We start from the raw sequence: 18,887 nt of genomic DNA, 5'->3' as shown, positions 1-18,887 counted from the left end.
CAATTTCAAATCGGCTGTCCTTATTAAATATCAGCAGCCATTCATTTGTTTTGTACGACTATGCTTCAAAGTTCAAAGGTTAGTTCATCCAACTAGAGTAAGTACATATAACTCATAGAACTTGAATAACCGAACTTGACTACTTAATATGTAGGTACTTGATATCTATCTTTTATAATTAACTCATTTAATCTGCTCGTTTTACTCATCTAGATAAGCTGTTGATCACTGTACATTTCCTGAAATTTCCCTATCTTTAATATTGAATTATCAGTATTACAAAAGTACATACCTAATTTTTCGTACTTAATCGATTTTAATCTCATGAGCCCGAATGGCAACCATGAGGTTGAAACAAAATCATATTTTACTTCAATTTTTCGAATAGGTAATTTTATGGCCAATTGAAATTTTTAACTGCTTGTTTTATTGAACACCTTTCAGGTATGTAAGAATGATTTCTAACATTTAGTATGCAAACATACTCGTAATACTTACGTTTGGGCATATTTTTCTCTGATTATCTGTCGTATTTTTGATTGAAATAGCTCAAATTACAAGCCCTCAAGATTCTTACCATTTTTTTCTTTGTTCTTCTTGTTGACAGCAGCTGTCCTTTCGTAGACCCAATATGAAAGGCATTCTTCGCCTATTTGTGGTTCTTATTGCATTGAAAGTGATAATCGCCCAAGATGATGAAACCCAAGAAGATGACGAACAGAATAATGACGAAAACACACCCGAAGATGAACGTAATGCGTATCCAGATGAAGACCCAAACAATGCCGATCAAATGAATCACCCTCCGCAAAACAATCATCAACCTCCATTCCAGTATAATCCACCACCGCAATACGGTTATCCACCTCAAAACAATTATCCTCCACAGTATCCGAATGATTACCAGGTCCAACCGAACTATCCTCCACCACCTCAAAATGGCTATCCACCTCAGGGCAATAATTATCCTCCACCTCCTCCGAACGACTATCCGCCTCAAGACAATAATCCTCCCCCTCCTCAAAATGGCTATCCACCTCAGGGCAATAATTATCCTCCACCTCCTCCGAACGACTATCAGCCTCAAGACAATCCTCCCCCTCCTCAAAATGGCTATCCACCTCAGGGCAATAATTATCCTCCACCTCCTCCGAACGAGTATCCACCTCAAGACAATAATCCTCCCCCTCCTCCTCAGAATGGCTATCCACCTCAGGGCAATAACTATCCTCCACCTCCTCCGAACGACTATCCACCTCAAGACAATAATCCTCCCCCTCCTCAGAATGGTTACCCGCCCCAAAACAATGATCAGCCACCACCTCCGAACAATTATCCACCGCAAAATAACTACTATGCCCAGAACAACCAGCCTCCGCCTTATCAAAACAACTATCCACCACCCCCTCAAAATCATTATCCGCCACCCCCTCAAAACAACTATCCACCACATCCTCAGAACAATTATCCACCACCTCCTCAAAATAACTATCCTGCACCACCACCAGCAAATGGGGAAATCCGATGTGATTGTGGTGAAATAGCTAAGAAGTAAGATCCATTGAAATATGATTTGTTTGTTTTTCGAATTGAATTACCTATACCTTCTGATTACCTATTTTTTTCATAAATACCTAGAACTGTTGTGAGAAAAGACACACCAAACAAAGGTCGTACAATGTATGTTTGTCCAAGACGACGAGATGATCCAGAAAGGTGTAATTTCTTCTCATGGGGAGATCAAGCTGCTGGTGGAGGCGGTGGTAGATTTAGTGGTGGCTCAAACCGTAATTATAAACCCAAAAACAAAAGTACATACACAAACTCATCTCTTGAACATATCAAAATGAACCCAAACTAGGATTGTTCTACAGTGCAGCTATGTTATAGATTATGGGAAGTCAAATTATGGTAGATCCAATGCAGATAGTCCTCCTCAAGGACCAGCCAATAATGGCGACAGCCCTGTATGTGGGTGTGGTGCTCCGGCTAAAAAGTAAGATCGCAACTTCTTTTTTTTTTTTGAGAAATAACTTCTTATTATGAGGAGTTTACTAGACAATAATGTTTCCCCTATATAGATTTGTGGTGAAAAAAGACACTCCGAACAAAGGTCGCGAATTTTATTGCTGTCCTAGACAGCGGAATGACCCAGACCGGTGCAACTTCTTCGAATGGGCTTGAAAAGCGAAGTGAGTGGGGAAAATAACGATTGTTCATGCTTATTTCTTAAATTCGGATCTCCTTAGATTTTATTTATGGAAATTTTGCTCATTAGATTGTCCAACTGTATTTTATTTGGTTATCCTGAACGTGTCTATTGGCAAATTTTGGTGATGAAGAAAGGAAGATTGTGTTGTTTACTGGATAAGACATTCTACAGTTCATTGTCCCGAGGATATTTTCCCCTAGTGTATTTTATATTTTGTAGATTAATTTGAGAACAAAATGTTTTGTAAAAATGTATGCATTTGTGAGGAGTAATGACGTGAATGTGTTCATTTGTGTAGTACCTACTCGTATTATGTGGGTATACCTATTGATTTGCTTGAGTGGATTCATGTGTTTTCACTATAATTATGTAGATAGGTAGTTGATGTGCGAGCGTCTTTTTGTATTGATCTTTAAATTCATATTTTGCATAAATGATTGTACATAGTGAATTTTTAAATTTTATTATAAAATATTTTAACAATTGAATTGAATGTGCATACTTGATGAAACAACTCTTGGTCATGTTCTCATGTAAAGTGGTAATCTGCAATTTGCATTTTGAAGTACCCTATTACGATAGACCATTATATAAAAAAAACGTTGGTTTTTCGGGTCGAAGAATTCATTGCAATAATCGCTAGCCTGCTACAGTTTGATTGGGAGCCTGTGGGGCGGTTTTGCACCATGAAATTTAGCCAAAATTCCACTTATGCCCATCGGCCTGAGAAATGAACGTCGTCATTGCAACTGTTCTCACAGTTTTAATCTGTGGATATTTAAGTTAGGTGGTTATTGTTACTGATTTTAAGGCTGATGATTGTTTTATCTTATATACCTACTAGAGATTTTTAAATCACTGTACTGTTCGACTTAGTGGATAGATTCTTTCTGTCCAGGAATATGGTTTCATCGCTCGCTTAAGTATTTGTGACTAGTCTAGCTTCGTTTACAAATTAAAGAAAAAAAAACATTGCAATTATGATGAATCGCGTAACTGTGTCTTTCATATTCATTGCGATGTGATGTTACTACATATAAAAGTCTATAGAGAAAATATGAGAATAAAATAATCTTATCGGTAGCTAAAAATTGGAGTTATCTGGTGCGGAGAAATGTGTATTTTACAGCTTCTAGATTGTAATATGATACAAACAATTTTGTTAGAATTCACCAATAGGTATAGGTACCTAGGTACCAAATCTAAACATTTTCAAGATGTTGACTCGCTGAGAATTCTCTGATTTGTTTTGTTCTGGATTTGTTCATTTAATGGGAGTATGATTTGGTTTTGCTCAAATTACGATTCTTCAATTTCATTCATGTTCACAGATTAATCATTTCAAAATCGCATTCATTTGGTTCTCTATGACTGTAGTTTCAACATGACTATTCATTTACTCACGATTAATTATTCAGTCTATTTGTTTGTTTTATTTTTCATTTTATTTCATTCATTCTTGTCTACAAAAAAAAAAAAAAACTGGAGAAAATGTCACCCCTAAGCTATAAAATTTGATTACGGGGGTTTTTCGAGGCGCTGAGTTCATTGCCGGTATTGGTTATTCACCAAACTCACGCCATCACTCGGAAACTGGGTTGGAATGCACTCATAAGACAGAAATTCGTAGTTTTTGTAGTCGGGGGGGGGGGGGCATCATAAGGATCACTTGCACCTCCCTGCCGATCCTCCGAGACAACTTTTTTCTTAAAGGGGGAGTCCTAAGGAACATTTCTAGCCCTTTTTCTCAAAAAAAAGTGGCCCTACTTACAAAATGGCGGCTATTTTGATTAACAGGTCAGCCGAAATCGTAGATTTTGCGTTCCAACATAGGACTAGCATAAATTTTTTTAAACCGTACAAAGGTAGATCGAAAGATCAGGCAAAAATTCATCACCGGTCAAAATTTCAAGTGCTAAAGTGCCTTTTTCGATTTTTGGTGAATTTTCAAAAATCAAATTTTGGCCAAAATTTGTGGAAAAAATCAAAATTTTACCAAATTGACCTAGAAAGCTGAAATTTGAGATGTATCCTATTTTCGACCTGCCAAATCGATTGGAAACGGTTTCAAACCGTTTTGAGCAGTTCTGGAGCCTCCAGCAAATTTTTGAAACTCGAAATTCCCACAAAATTTCATCAAATGGAGTTGGAAAGCAGAAATTAATTCTGCAAACTAATTTCAATACGCTATGAAGTCGACTGCAGGTGAATTTCAGGTCGTTTTGAAGCCTCCAGCAATTTTTTGAAAATTACTGGAGCCTCCAGTAGATTTTTAAAACTTGAAATTTCCCAAAAATTTCGTCAAATGGTGTCAGCAAGCCGAAATTTACTCTGCAAACTAATTTCAATACAATAATATGAAGTCGACTACATGGTGGTTTCAAGTGGTTTTGAAGGTTCCAGCTTTTGGAAATTTCAATTCTGCTAAAAACGCCATGAAACCTTTCAAAAAGTCACTGAAGGATCCAAAATTACTTGAACCCACCTGAAGTCGTTTTCAGAGGGTGATCTCCATTTTGAGGGAATTTTGGGGAAAATTTCAAGTTTCAAAAATTTGCTGGAAGCTCCAAAACGACTTGAATTTTATCTGCAGTCGACTTCATAGCGTATTGAAATTAGTTTGCAGAATTAAATTCAGCTTTCCATCTCCATTTTGAGGGAATTTTGAGGAAAATTTCAAGTTTCACAAATTTACTGGAGGTTCCAGTAATTTTCAAAAAATTGCTGGAGGCTCCAAAACGACTTGAAATTCACCTGCAGTCGACTTCATAGCGCATTGAAATTAGTTTGCAGAATTAATTTCGGATTTCTAACTCCGTTTGATGAAATTTTGTGAGAATTTCGAGTTTCAAAAATCTGCTGGAGGCTCCAGAAATGCTCAAAACGGTTTGAATCAGTTTCCAATCGATTTGGCAGGTTGAAAATAGGGTATATCCCATATTTCAGCTTTCTAGGTCAATTTGGTAAAATTTTGATTTTTTTCTCACATTTTGGTCAAAATTTGATTTTTGAAAATTCACCAAAAATCGAAAAAGGCACTTTAGCATTTGAAATTTTGACAGGTGATGAATTTTTGTCTGCTCTTTCGATCCACCTTTGTACGGTTTAAAAAATGTTATGCCAGTCCTATGTTGGAACGCAAAATCTGCGATTTCTGCTGACCTGTCAATCAAAATGACCGCCATTTTGTAAGTAGGGCCACTTTTTTTTCAGGAAAAGGGCTAGAAATGTTCCTTAGGACTCCCCCTTTGAGAAGAAAGATGTCCCGGAGGATCGGCAGGGGTGTGCAAGTGATCCTTATGCGAGCCCCCCGACTATTGGCAAAAAGTGTGAATTTATCAAGAATCGAATTCGAGCAAATGAGTCGTGAATTGCGTCTAGGGGGGGTTTTCGGGCCAAGGAATTCATTGCGGTGATCGGTAGCCTGCTAGAGTTTGATTGGATGCCTGTGGGGCGGTTTTGCTCCATGAAATTCAGCCAAAACGCCACTTACGCGCATCGTCCATGAAAATTTAACGAAATCGTCTTTGTTGTGGACTAGCCGCTTGCTCGTCCTTCTGCGTTGTTGTTGTTGTTGATTCCACCATTGTCTACCAGACAAACTGATGAGAATTTACCGTGGAAAACTGCTCATCCTTTTCCACCTGAAAATGGCTAGGAAAATTAATCAGCAAAAAGCATGCATCTGCACACGACTTTCATCGATTTCAAGATCAATTTTTCTATGTAATTTTTCTAAATCTTTCAAATCTGCAGGAGTACAAACCACACCACGTACTACAAACACAGAGGAAGTATCTAAGCCGATAGGTACCGAGTTGATAGAGAATCCCCCAAGTCGATGCCGGTGTTCAACTGACCAAGCCCGGGGTCGCTGTCTCTTTGATGATCAAGTTCATGGTTCGTGTTCCTATAACAATGCGAATGCGCGAGCTGATGACGTAGTTGAACCGGTTTTCCGCGTTTGGAATCGCGTCTAACTGTACTCATCAGCTGATGGAAGGCTCATAGCCCATAGGCTCATACATACCAGTACCTAAGCCTGCCTCGAAATATTTTTTAGACGCGAGCTCTAGAGAAATAGACGTACTTGTGTAGCAAGGTATGCAGTTAATTCTCTTGTACCTACCATTTCGATATTGTGTTTATTATTCGAACACAGACAGTCACACAGCACACAGCCCAGATTATTAGTTGCTTCGCGCCACTCGTATTCGGTTCAGCTGGTCTGTTTCGCGTTATTGCGACTGCGATGATCGATACCAACAACGTAGGCCAAAAATGGATCGTAAATTTTAGTTCTTGGATCACAATGAATGCAAAAATATGCTAACCAATGTTTCAATATTGATCGCGTATTTTTCAACAGTGCCATTCCGGTGGTTGTTGTTGTTAATCCACATCGTGTCCGGCTCACTGCACAGTCACCCTGAGGCTGAACTCGATTTATTCACGGATAGCGCCGTTGACAGGTTGTACGCTTTTGATAGTATCATTCGGCTGAACGAAGTTCATAAAAGCAATTCTGAGAGTGATTTGGCCTTCCAGACTACTGGAAATGTTCAGCTTTCGGTGATATGGCAGAATCCTGATGATCGATTGGAAAAGCTGCTTCAGTTCAGAGTAAGTCTGTATAAATTTTTTAAAAAATTTCTCTTGAGCGACTCGGAATTTTAAAAAAATATCTGAAAAAACTTACAGTCCCCCTCCCTCCTCCTCCTCCTCCTCTCAAATATTGAAACACCGGAGAAAATTGTCTTGGTTCCCCATTTTTAAAATCAAACTTCGACATTTTTTGTTGATTTTCGTCTTTTTTTGGCATTTTGATTGCTCATCTTTGGTTACGTAGAACTGAACGAAAATAAATCAGCTCAAAATTTTCCATTTGGCCTCTCCTTCTTTCAAGAATTCGAATTTTCTAAAAAAAATTTTCTCAAGTGCAGGTGAGCAATAAATTAGGGGTAAAATCAAATTTTCACTCCAGTAATAAATTTACTTCGTACTGATCTTTATTGGCACTGGTCAAAAATTTGAGAAAAAAATGTTGGGTCCGAACAAAAATAAATCCATAGAACATGAAAAAGTAACCAATGAATTTTCAATCATTTTTTTTCTTATTCTAAAATTTAAAAAGTTTTTGAAGCTCAGCAATTTTTGATTTGCTAAAAATTTCATTAAATTTACAATTTTCGAGCTTCACAAACTTCTTAAACAGACTTTCAGAGTAAGAAACAGAAATGATCATAAAACAATAATTTGCTTATTTTTTGACGTAGCCCGCATTTATTTTTTTTCATCTTCATTTTTTGAAATTAAAAATCATTTGTAGCCCCTTCAATTTGCAAGTTAGACAAAAAGCCATAATAAATAATTTTGTTCATTTTTCAAGGTACTACCGAGCCCAATGGTCAAATTTGGATTTTAGCTCTTGGATTTTGAAAACGTATTTTCCCCTTCAATTTTTAAGATAGTCCACCCCTTCACATATAACCTTTTTTTTTTAGTCGTACCCGGTTGTATCTAAATCTGAAGTTTGTACCACCACTCCTCGGACACCCTGTATAATTAAGTCATATTTGTATTTAAGTACATAAAACTGTTGTTTTTTGGCCAGATAGATTCGTTGAAAATTACGCTAATCAAATATCAAAAAAATTCGTCATGGAAATTCGAGGAGCAACCGACCAAATCTTTAGACGATTTGAAGAACGACGTATTCCTCGTGCACTGGAAAAATTTCAAAATCTTGAACATATACCTGAATCCGGAAGAAGACGTATCGTTGAGAAACATCAAAAAATCATTGGCCAGCTTATTTCAGGTGAGAATTTAGATACTTAAACTTTGAATGCATTAAATTAGAATCTGCTCAATTTATCCCTAATGGGATAAAAAAATATTGTTTCATCTCCAAATACACTATTCACGAGAACCTTGCAAGCAAAAATAACGAATTTCCGGTAATTTTGATCAATTTGTTGCGATTGGAATCTAATTTTCGCAGAATAGATCGACATTAGGAGATTTATCATAGATGGCCTTCCGGCATAAATAGGTACTTGTAGAATGGCAAAAAAATACGTTTATATCAGCTAATAATTTATTATATTTACCTACGTTTCAGTTTCAAAAGCATCACATTCACACCGAAGAATGCGACATATGTGGCCTATGTTCCGTAACATACGAACTCATCGTTTCAAAAACAATCTTGAAGACGAAAAACAAGTGTATCTCGAACCTACCTGATAATCAGCATCCCGAAAAGGTAGATCTGATAGTGGTAGCACAAATAATTTTTTCTCGAGTCAATCTTCTTACCCACTGATTATTAAGTATATTATTCATTACCTATTCGTGTAAGCAGATGTTGGGCACGAATACGAATGTAAGTAGAAGAGTCTTGTACCAATTTGACGACGATAAGATGAGCAATTTGGTCAGAGCAACGTTGTACGAGAATATCGATCTTAATATCTACATAAAGCGAGAAATTGGTGCTTCAGCTACTGCTTCCATGGATCTCAGCTTGATTGGTACGTATAATTCAACGCTTATTGTCTTAAACAAGACAGTCCATGAAGCCTTCAAAAAAATACCATGTCAAAAGTAGTAAATAGGTGTTTTCTGTAATTAGCCTCTCAAACATTCCATTATCAATAGGTACCTACTAAATGTTGAATCGTTACCGAAATTTCGTTCAATTTTTTTTTTTGTTCCAGGTACAAATTCTTCGACTACTAACCGAAAAATGTTACCATATAATTCGTATGAAAAAGTCATCATCATAACCATCGCGAATCTTGACCTTAATTTGGAACCAGATAACTTGTACATCATCGAGGAGCCTATTCAGTCGACTGTCAAACCGGTGAATAAACCCTCAAATGCCATCCTGGCAAATATATACTCGTAGCTTGCTTCGTTAGGAAATCACTTCGAGTGTCCGTCTCGAATTTTAATGGAAATCCAAATCCAATTTTGGTAAAAAAAAAGTCGGAAGAGGGCACTTTTGGAGTGATTATTTTGTTAATTGATAAGTTAAACAAGGAAACCTTTACAACTCGTCACCTCCAATCGCGCTGACATTTGGTCTACTGAAAGAACATGGCACCAAGACCTCAGAACCAAATTTTCAGCTGCCGACAGTTGATTACAACGCCTTCTGGAGCAATTTGAAATAGCTAGAGAAAAGTCAACTTTTGCTGGAGGCTCCAGATCGGTTCAAAATGATGGAAATCGATTTGTGGGGTCAACTTGGAAGGGGTAGGCGAGGTTGTCGAGCAATTTTTTGCAAAAATTGACGATCTTGGAATTTTTTGAAAATTTGAGATTTTTAAAAACTTGTAAGCCCTACAAAAATACGTTTTTTAGCCCGTTAGTTTGGATTTTTGATTCACCGATTTTGATCGATTTGGAATATCGAACTTGAGATATGATTAAATTTTTAGCTGTTGGAATTGATCACAACGCCTTCTGGAGCAATTTGAAATTTGCTGGAGAAAAGCCAACTTTGGCTGGAGGCTCCAGATCGGTCCAAAAATGATGGAAATGGATTTGTGGGGCCAACTTTAAAGGGGTAGGTGAGGTTTTCGAGCATTTTTTTTCAAAAATTGACGATTTTGAAATTTTTTGAAAATTTGAGATTTTTCAATTTTGTAAAAAAAAATACGTTTTTCAACCCGTTACTTTGGATTTTCGATTCACCGATTTTAATCAATTTAGAATATCGAACTTGAGATATGATTACATTTTTAGCTGTTGGAATTGATTACAACGCCTTCTGGAGCAATTTGAAATTGCTGGAGAAAACTCAAATTTGGCTGGAGGCTCCAGATCGGTCCAAAAATGATGGAAATGGATTTGTGGGGTCAACTTTAATAGGGTAGGTGAAGTTTTGAGCAATTTGTTGCAAAAATTGACGTTTTTGGAATTTTTGGAAAATTTGAGTTTTTCAAGCGGTTTTCAACTTCAACCGGTTACTTTGGATTTTCGATTCACCAATTTTAATCGATTTGGAATATCGATCTTGAGATATGATTAAATTTTTAGCTGTCGGAATTGATTACAACGCCTTCTGGAACGATTTGAAGTTGCTGGAGAAAAGTCAACTTTTGCTGGAGGCTCCAGATCGGCTGGAAAATGGTGCCAATCGATTCGGGAGGTTGACTTTGGAATACGAACCGAGTTTCAAATTTTTATCTCTGTGTTTGCTCTTTTTGTCAAAAATTATTTGGTAGGACCTACCAACATGACTATTTTGGCAATTTTCAAAAATTGACCAAACATCGAAAAATCATCAACGTTTGCCCATCCCTTTAATTAAAATCAACCCATCGAATAGATTTCCATTATTTTTGGGCCGATCTGGAGCTTCCAGCAATAGTTGACTTCTCTCCAGCAGTTTCCAATATCTCCATGAAGGCGTTGAAATCAACTTCGGCAGCTGAAAATTTGGTTCTGAGGTTTTGGTGGCACGTTCTTTCAATGAGCCGAATTTCAGCTTGATCGAAGCTGACAAGAGCTGAATAAGGTTTTAACAATAACATTTCCTACCATTTCAGTTACCAAAAGTGATCAAAGATAATGAAGAATATTTAAAAAGCAACAACTTAGGCAACGCGACATCTGCTTCGGCTTTTCTTGCTGTGCTCAGATCAGTTCTTCAATCTTCAGAATTAGAAATAAGCGAAGTTTTGAAAAACAAAGAAAACGAACTCATTATGTAAGTGCCAAAGACACGAAATATTCAATTTTTATAAATAATGGAATCATCAACCTATTTGGTACCTTATTTCGATATATTGTCTAGAGAACAATTAATGGATGTGCTGGGATCTGCTCAAACGTTACCTGCCCATAAATCCGTTTTAAATCATTTCAATTTCGTTAATCCTGGCCCGTCATTGGATGCTGTGGAGCGATATTTGTGGTCATTGTCTGTCGCCAAGAAACCAAAAATCGAATTTGTACGAGGTAAGGGGAAATATTTAGTCAACCTTTCAGACCTATTCTAGTCCTTTTCCTCACCATAACGTATAAAAATTAATTTCATCTTTTTTTTCTCGCATTTTTATAGATTTGAAGAATATTATAAATCAAAAACCAAACGATGTAAAATTATTAGATTCTCTAGTCTTATGTTTAACTGCGATGGCGCGTAAAATTTCAGATGAAGTGAGTACCTATTCAGATTTACATTACAAACAAATAAAAAAATCATTAATGTCTTGCATCCGTGATTTTCGTTTACACAAATGCATAATAAGTATAGTCTAATCTAAAAATTTGTTGTTTTTTCTGTTACACAGGTGGCGTTGGAGGTGTACTCTTTCATTACAGAAAAAATGTCACAATGCAAACAAGACGATCCTTGCAAAATAACCTTCATTAGGTCGTTGAAGAATTTAGGAAGTCCGCATTCAAAATCGCTTCTACTGGACTTTGCTTTGAATGGCACCAGATCGTAAGTGACCCTACCTATGTCGTAATTAGACTCCTCGATCTTTAAATCAAATCCAGTTGAATGATATCGAGCCTCGAGGAATGAAACGCGAATTCATACTGAATAAAAGATGATAAACAAAAAAAAAAACATTAAAAATTATATTAAAAAATAAAAAATAAAATAAAACCAAAATTGAAACTTAAACTGCAACTGCAAAAAAGAATAACTTTAATAAACGTTAAAAACAAACACAGAAAACTGAAAGACAAGACCTCGCAATGAAAAGCAAGAAAATATCATCCTCAAAAACTCAAAATGAAAACAAAAAATTCTAAAAACGAAATGGGACACAACAAAACAAAATTGAAGCACAAAAAAAATTAGAAAGGAAAACGATTGTAAAACAATTGAATTGAAACTGAAAAATCAAAAACAAAACTAAAATCTGCTCAAAAATTGAGAGCAAGAAAACATATTTAAAACAAGAAAAGTCGGGGGGACCGCATTTTTCTTAAAAGGGAAGTGCTAAGGAACATTTCTAGCCCTTGTGCTCAAAAAAAAAAGTGGCCTACTTACAAAATGGCGGCCATTTGATTGACAGGTCAGCCAAAATCGCAGATTTTGCGTTCCAACATAGGACTAGCACAAAATTTTTTAAACCGTACAAAGATAGATGGAAAGAGCAGGCAAAAATTCAAGTGCTAAAGTGCCTTTTTCGATTTTTGGTGAATTTTCAAAAATCAAATTTTGGCCAAAATGTGAGAAAAAAATCAAAATTGTACCAAATTGACCTAGAAATCTGAAATTTGGGATATATCCTATTTTCGACCTGCCAAATCGATTGGAAACTGTTTCAAACCGTTTTGAGCAGTTCTGGAGCCTCCAGCAGATTTTTGAAACTTGAAATTCTCACAAAATTTCATCAAATGGAGTTGGAAAGCCGAAATTCATTCTGCAAACTAATTTCAATACGCTATGAAGTCTACTGCAGGTGATTTTCAAGTCGTTTTGGAGCCTACAGCGATTTTTTGAAAATTACTGGAGCCTCCAATAGATTTTTGAAACTTGAAATTTTCCCAAAATTTCATGAAATGGGGTTAGCAAGCCGAAATTTACTCTGCAAACTAATTTCAATACAATATGAAGTCGACTGCATGGTGGTTTCAAGTGGTTTTGAAATTTCCAGCTACTTTTTCGAAATTTCAATTCTCCTAAAAACGCGGTGAAACTTTTCAAAAAGTCACTGGTGGCTCCAAAATTACTTCAACTCGCCTGAAGTCGTCTTCAGAAGGTGTTAAAATTGATGTGCAGAGTTAATTTCAGCTTGCTAACACCATTTTGATGAAATTTTGGGGAAATGTCAAGTTTCAAAAATCTATACTGGCGGCTCCAGTAATTTTCAAAAAATCGCTGGAGGCTCCAGTAATTTTCAAAAAATTGCTGGAGGCTCCTAAACGACATGAAAATCACCTGCAGTCGACTTCATAGCGTATTGAAATTAGTTTGTAGAATGAATTTCAGCTTTCCAACTCCATTTGATGAAATTTTGTGATTGTGAGAGTTTCGAGTTTCAAAAATCTGCTGGAGGCTCTAGTAATTTTCAAAAAATCGCTGGAGGCTCCAAAACGACTTGAAAACCACCCGCAGTCGACTTCATAGCGTATTGAAATTAGTTTGCAGAATAAATTTCAGCTTTCCAACTCCATTTGATGAAATTTTGTGAGAATTTCAAGTTTCAAAAATCTGCTGGAGGCTCCAGAACTGCTCAAAACGGTTTGAAACAGTTTCCAATCGATTTGGCAGGTCGAAAATAGGATATATCCCAAATTTCAGATTTCTAGGTCAATTTGGTAAAATTTTGATTTTTTTCTCACATTTTGGCCAAAATTTGATTTTTGAAAATTCACCAAAATTTGAAAAATCCCGTGAAAGTCCTATGTTGGAACGCAAAACCTGCGATTTCGGCTGACCTGTCAATCAAAATGGCCGCCATTTTGTAAGTAGGGCCACTTTTTTTTTTGAGGACAAGGGCTAAAAATGTTCCTTAGGACTTCCCCTTTAAGAAAAAAGTTGTCCCGGAGAATCGGCAAGGGGGTGCAGGTGATCCTTATGCGGGCCCCCTGACTGGTCGAAAGAAGTATTTTTTTAGGCAAAAATTGATTCTTCATTTCAAATTTGGAAAAAAATCGATTTCTGGGTTTTGATTAATTAATGTTTAATTACCTATCATTAATTTTCATACAAGGAATTTTCTAATTTGTAAAAAAATCTATTTCTGAGTTTTGATTAATTAATGTTTGATTATGATGAATTTTCATACAAGGAATTCTATTTCTGAGGTTAAATTTGACTCGTCAATAAATAGGTACAAATACATACAATTGATCGATCATATGGAATTAAAAATCGCAAATGAATTAATTTTTTGGTCCAATTAAGTGCCTAATCTCGATTTTTGATCTGGAAGTCTAGAAAAAATATTACACTTCTGAGCATTATTTGCATCCTACGCAGCTCACAAGCAAAATTTTTATTCTTCGCAGAGTGACCGTAAATGCTCTAAAGGTGCTCTACGTGTTACCACATTCCAGCTGGGATGAACAAGTTCTCTCAGCTATGGAGAAAATCTACTACCAAAAAGACAAGAAGTACGACAGCAGTAGCAGAGTGATTGCCGTCGATATTCTCCTGGAAGCTGATCCCAGCGAACAAACTGTAAGACATTTGGTGAAATCGTTATTGTCTCACAGCAGTTTCGAAATAAGGAAATACCTTCTCCAAAGACTCAATCAGATCGCTTCGAAGTGAGTAAGAGTATACTAAGTATATTTCAACAGTAACAATACCTTAAAATATGTACTATAATTTTCTCAATTTTTGATCATAAAAATTCCAACTCAGTCGGTAATTCCCCTAAAAAAATTTTGTATATCAATTTGATCATCCGGGGTTGTTTCAGCGACCAGAAATTTTCCAATATTTTTAAACGCTTGATGAGAGAGGAAAATATGAATCATTATGGCATTTTGGCTCAACGAGGTTTGTCCAACGTGCTCAGAAGAACGTTTTCAGAAGACCCAAGTGTGAATGCTACCCTCTTCTGCGTCAATGAAATCTCAAAAAGTGTGCTCAAGAAAGGTCACGTTGGCGTTTCACTCCAAAGGTTCAATGATACGTTGGAAGTGGGCGCAGTAAGTCATCTTAGTTTATCGTCATATCACAATATTGTATTCGTAGTTTGACATATTTTTATCAGCTAGATATATTCACCGATGGATTAAGCTCTTTCCTATGGTCAGATGACACTACCACTGTTGAAGACGAACTTGACGAGCCTGAAGACTTGACTGCTGGTTTAGAGGCATCTGTGCTAGGTGTGCAAATTCGACCTTTTGTATTCTTCGACGGGCACGTTCAACTGATGGGTCACATTTTCTCTGGAACAGCCTCTGAGAAAACCACCGCTTTACAAGTATGAAAAAAATTCGTACAACATTCGACTTTTTCTGCCCTCTGCTGCAGTTGATGAATAATTTCGAACGTGAAATGCTTTAGGGCACAGCTCTGCTTCAAGAAGTCGACCAAATGATAGCTCTAGGAACGGGAAACATCCTCAGGGTTCAACTGAATGGCGCCGGTTCTTACGATTTATCTGGTCAAATTCAATTCAGCCTTTGGAAGCGAAATGCCCATGCTTTAGTAGAAGCAGCGTAAGTGTTGGCCAAATCTACTTACTTTTGAATGTTCGTGCTCCTGCGACATTAATATCTAAGACATTTCTTACAAATTTTTCAGTGCTGGGGGCTCTATAGAAGGCACTCTCAATGTAAGCTCGTCATTTGTCAAAAATGGCGTTGATTTCAAAGTATACTCTCAACAGAAAGGCGAAATGACCGGTGATCTCGATTTTCAGGACGAAAAGGCCTTCTGTTTAAGAATTTCGCAATTGGACTCTGAAGTCAGGTATGTCTGATGAGATTGAGATCCCTATGATATTCTCCAAAAGGATCTCAGGGATGAATGGTGTTTCAAATCATTGTGGCCATTTTTGATAATTTTCAGTTGTTTTCACATCCGTGATCCGTTTCAAAATTTTTAATGTGTACGTACCTCATTTTTGCCAAATATTTCACATTTTTGAGTAAATGTATAGACCTTTATGAGATATTTCAAGTATTTTTTTTTTTTTTGAAATTTCATTCAATTCTCACAACAGGTACCTATATTGATTAATTTGATAATTTTTTTGAAATGTTGTGCAAGTTGTTATATTTTTGGGAAGTTTTGCCATATTTTACTCATAAGTAATTAATTTTTTGAGAAAAATGAAAAACAGATTTAATTTGACAAAAGTTTATATTTGAAAAGTATGCTCAAATTGATCAGGGAGGATGCGGATGGCAAATATAAATTCGAATCTGAAGGAGCGGAATATCATTAGTACTTGTACCTTATTACAGTCAGTATTTTTTTCTTAAGCACATATTTGTAATATCAGTGTAAAGTGGAACCTCTTGATCACTCAAGTCACGGATTTTACACATTTCCCTCCAGAGCGTGAAGATCCCTTTCGAAGATTCCAAAAAAATCTTTCTGGTGCTCAAGCAAAAAAATTAAAAGATGTTAGGTACCTACGAGGATTTAAATTTTTTTGATGTTCAGAGAATTATATTATACATTGAAAAAAAAATTCAAATTACAATATAATTTATTCTAAAAAAAAAAAAAAAAAAAAAAAAAAATACATTTTTGGTCACACTCACATGTCACATCCGAATTGAAATAGCATTTAGGGAACCAATTTTGAAAGAAGTGCGGATAATGGTGTTTTTAAGACTCAGATTTGATGTTGACTTTTTCACAGATCGGTCGGTGAGAAATACCAAAAGTTGGAGGAAACGAAGTTCGTTCATATGCAGAAGAGACGCTCGAAAGTGGTAGTTCCGGGACGAACTTTCGCACTGAATCAAAATAATAACGAAATGTGCAACGATATATTGAAAAAACAGCCATCCTGAGTCGTAATTAAAAATCATCATTGAAATTTTCACACGCATCCTCATAATTGACGTCGATTTTCTAATTACCTAATCCAAGATGTTCGCTTATTTATTTCTATTATTTTTGTTCTTCAAAACTGGGAACAATTTCCATCCCTCCCCCTTCTATCTCTAAAAAATAAAGAAAATTTGAACACTTGCGTCTATAGAAGCATCATTGATAACAACCTACAACTCTTGCCTAATTACATAATATCATCATTTTAAATTGAAAAACTCTATGAGATGGGCGAACGAGGAAATTGTCATTTCCTGGTCTAAAAAGGCGATTGGGCAATTGGAACATATTTTCTGCTCAATCACGAACCCTTAGTCCAAGAGCTATACCTACTGCGATCAAACCGAAATAACACGATCAATTCTTGTGGCAGTTGCGGCTCAACTTGACTTTCTATTCCCATGGGTACATTATCGATCATATGGAATGACTGATGAAAATAACAAACGAATCGATTTTTGAAGTTCGATTAATCCAATATCAATCTAGATTAATTTTTGATCAGAGACCAGAGAGTTTCATTTTCGAGGTGAAAAATACGGAATGTCGACTGAGCGGAAAATTTCTGGTACATTACGTCGTAATTTTTTGTCGTTCACGACATTGATTTGTTCATTTTCAATGATTCCTTTTTTTATCATTATTTTTGAAAATGAATAATTTGATGTAAAAATGAAAACACGCAGTCAAGGGTCAAGTTTTTCCAATTTTTATCTCTAATATTTATATGTTTGCTCGTTTTGTTCAAAAAATCAACTTGCAACTTCGACAGCTGAAAAATTGGGTTCCGAGGTATGGGCGACGTGCTCTTTCGGTGAGCCAAATGTCAACTCGTTTAGGCAAATATTTTTGAAAACTTTGAAAGCTTGTTCAAAATCCCACGTTTTCTCTGCAATGATTACGTTTGGAAAAAAAATAAGATCCCACAGAGGCTTCGGAACGGTTTGAAACCATAGCCAATCAACTCAAAAGTTCGAAAATAGGATACAAATCAAGATTCAGTTTTCTAGGCGAATTTGGAAAAATTTTCAGAGTAGACTGCAAAGTTATGCTTTTGCCTAAAATTGTCAAAAAAATCTCGTTTAGGTATGTCAAAATTGTAAAGAAGTTCCTTTTTTGTCCAAATTATAAAAAACTCCTAACTTTTGTAAAAATTGCCCAAAAAAACTCCCATTTTTTTGCCAAAATTTTCAAAACATCCTGTTGCCAAAATTGGGAAAAATTCTAAATTTTGCCAAAATCATCCTAAAAAGTCCTGTTTTATGCCAAATCATTACCAAAATTTATTTTTTTCGTACTTAGTTATCAAATAAAAAAACAACAGGTTTTTTTTGCCAGAATGAATAAATTATTGTAAAAAATAAACTACTGCTTTCGGCCAAAATTTTCAAAACTCCTGCTTTTTGCACAAAACTTTCAGCAGCAAGTTCTACTTTTTTGACAAAATATTGTAGACAAAGAGCTTTTTTTTTTTTACAAGTTATCCAAAAAATTCTTTTTTATGCCGAAATGTTCAATAAAATATTGTTGTTAGCCAGAATAGTCTGAAAGTACAGCTTTTGCAAAAATTGTCAAAAAGTGCTAGTGCTAACGTTTGACAGATTTTGTCCAAAAGGTGCTGCTTTTTCAATTTTTAAAATCAATCTTCGTAATTTTATATTTTTCCTCTCGACTTCCTTTTCTATTCATTTTTTCTAGTTTTCTTTAAAAATAGAAAAATTCCGACCCGAAAAAAATGTGCGATCATACCTACTTGTAGATAAAATGATACCTATTGCTAACACATCTACAGATAAGATACACAACGTACTTAATATATTTTTTTTAGAATATTTAGCATGGCTAAAAAACCTACGAAAATGCTAAAAAAAAAGGATTTTTCAAACGATTGGTTTGCATTTCGATGGGTTACTATTAGTCGAAATTTTTTTCCTCTCACTATCAAGCATAATAATATGTGTGTATGGTACTTTTTGGATTTGAAAAAAATTTGTTAAATTTTTGAAAATAGAAATTAAAATTTGTATTTTTAGCAATTACTGATATTGAGTTAGATTTCTGAACAATTTTTGGATAATTTGCCCATTCTTGGTAACTTTTTGTAAGTTTGACTCGCGATATTTTCATTTTGAAGTTTTTTTTTTCACAAAGCATTGTGGAAACGTGTTT

At 35.7% G+C, this 18,887-nt stretch overlaps 2 protein-coding genes across 3 annotated transcripts; both read left to right on the top strand.

Annotated features, from left to right (window-relative positions):
- The first annotated feature begins 285 nt into the window (after positions 1 to 285).
- LOC135836968 (basic salivary proline-rich protein 2-like) lies at positions 286 to 2,700 on the top strand. Of its 2 annotated transcripts, none has more exons than XM_065352062.1 (6): positions 286 to 444; positions 611 to 1,551; positions 1,639 to 1,811; positions 1,891 to 1,996; positions 2,082 to 2,192; positions 2,279 to 2,700. In XM_065352062.1, the coding sequence occupies exons 2-5, from the start codon at positions 632 to 634 to the stop codon at positions 2,182 to 2,184; spliced, it is 1,302 nt and encodes a 433-aa protein (XP_065208134.1). In that variant the 5' UTR covers positions 286 to 444; positions 611 to 631; the 3' UTR covers positions 2,185 to 2,192; positions 2,279 to 2,700. The 2 variants fall into 2 exon arrangements, with proteins under 2 accessions (XP_065208134.1, XP_065208135.1); XM_065352063.1 differs by having other exon boundaries at positions 2,082 to 2,193; positions 2,262 to 2,700.
- Positions 2,701 to 5,474: 2,774 nt separating this feature from the next.
- Positions 5,475 to 16,860, top strand: LOC135836962 (microsomal triacylglycerol transfer protein-like). Its single transcript, XM_065352058.1, has 15 exons — positions 5,475 to 6,835; positions 7,827 to 8,033; positions 8,337 to 8,480; positions 8,580 to 8,748; positions 8,935 to 9,083; positions 10,777 to 10,937; positions 11,025 to 11,188; positions 11,292 to 11,389; positions 11,524 to 11,678; positions 14,204 to 14,464; positions 14,620 to 14,851; positions 14,917 to 15,132; positions 15,216 to 15,370; positions 15,456 to 15,623; positions 16,525 to 16,860. Exons 1-15 carry the CDS (start codon positions 6,539 to 6,541, stop codon positions 16,676 to 16,678), a joined length of 2,730 nt encoding a protein of 909 aa, XP_065208130.1. The 5' UTR covers positions 5,475 to 6,538; the 3' UTR covers positions 16,679 to 16,860.
- The last annotated feature ends 2,027 nt before the right edge of the window (positions 16,861 to 18,887 follow it).

This window comes from Planococcus citri, chromosome 2 (assembly GCF_950023065.1).
Source record: "Planococcus citri chromosome 2, ihPlaCitr1.1, whole genome shotgun sequence".
NCBI lineage: Eukaryota > Metazoa > Arthropoda > Insecta > Hemiptera > Pseudococcidae > Planococcus > Planococcus citri.
This window is presented reverse-complemented; position numbering and strand designations above follow the sequence as displayed.

What these genes read in the sequence shown, in the direction of transcription:
- LOC135836962 (XM_065352058.1), top strand. Translation starts at nt 6,539, where the DNA reads ATGCTAACCAATGTTTCAATATTGATCGCGTATTTTTCAACAGTGCCA. An exon ending in GCTTTGAATGGCACCAGATC is followed by an intron (nt 11,679 to 14,203) that starts GTAAGTGACCCT and finishes TATTCTTCGCAG; the next exon opens with AGTGACCGTAAATGCTCTAA. An exon ending in ATACGTTGGAAGTGGGCGCA is followed by an intron (nt 14,852 to 14,916) that starts GTAAGTCATCTT and finishes TATTTTTATCAG; the next exon opens with CTAGATATATTCACCGATGG.
- LOC135836968 (XM_065352062.1), top strand. Translation starts at nt 632, where the DNA reads ATGAAAGGCATTCTTCGCCTATTTGTGGTTCTTATTGCATTGAAAGTG. An exon ending in TGTGGTGAAATAGCTAAGAA is followed by an intron (nt 1,552 to 1,638) that starts GTAAGATCCATT and finishes ATAAATACCTAG; the next exon opens with AACTGTTGTGAGAAAAGACA. An exon ending in TTATAAACCCAAAAACAAAA is followed by an intron (nt 1,812 to 1,890) that starts GTACATACACAA and finishes GCTATGTTATAG; the next exon opens with ATTATGGGAAGTCAAATTAT.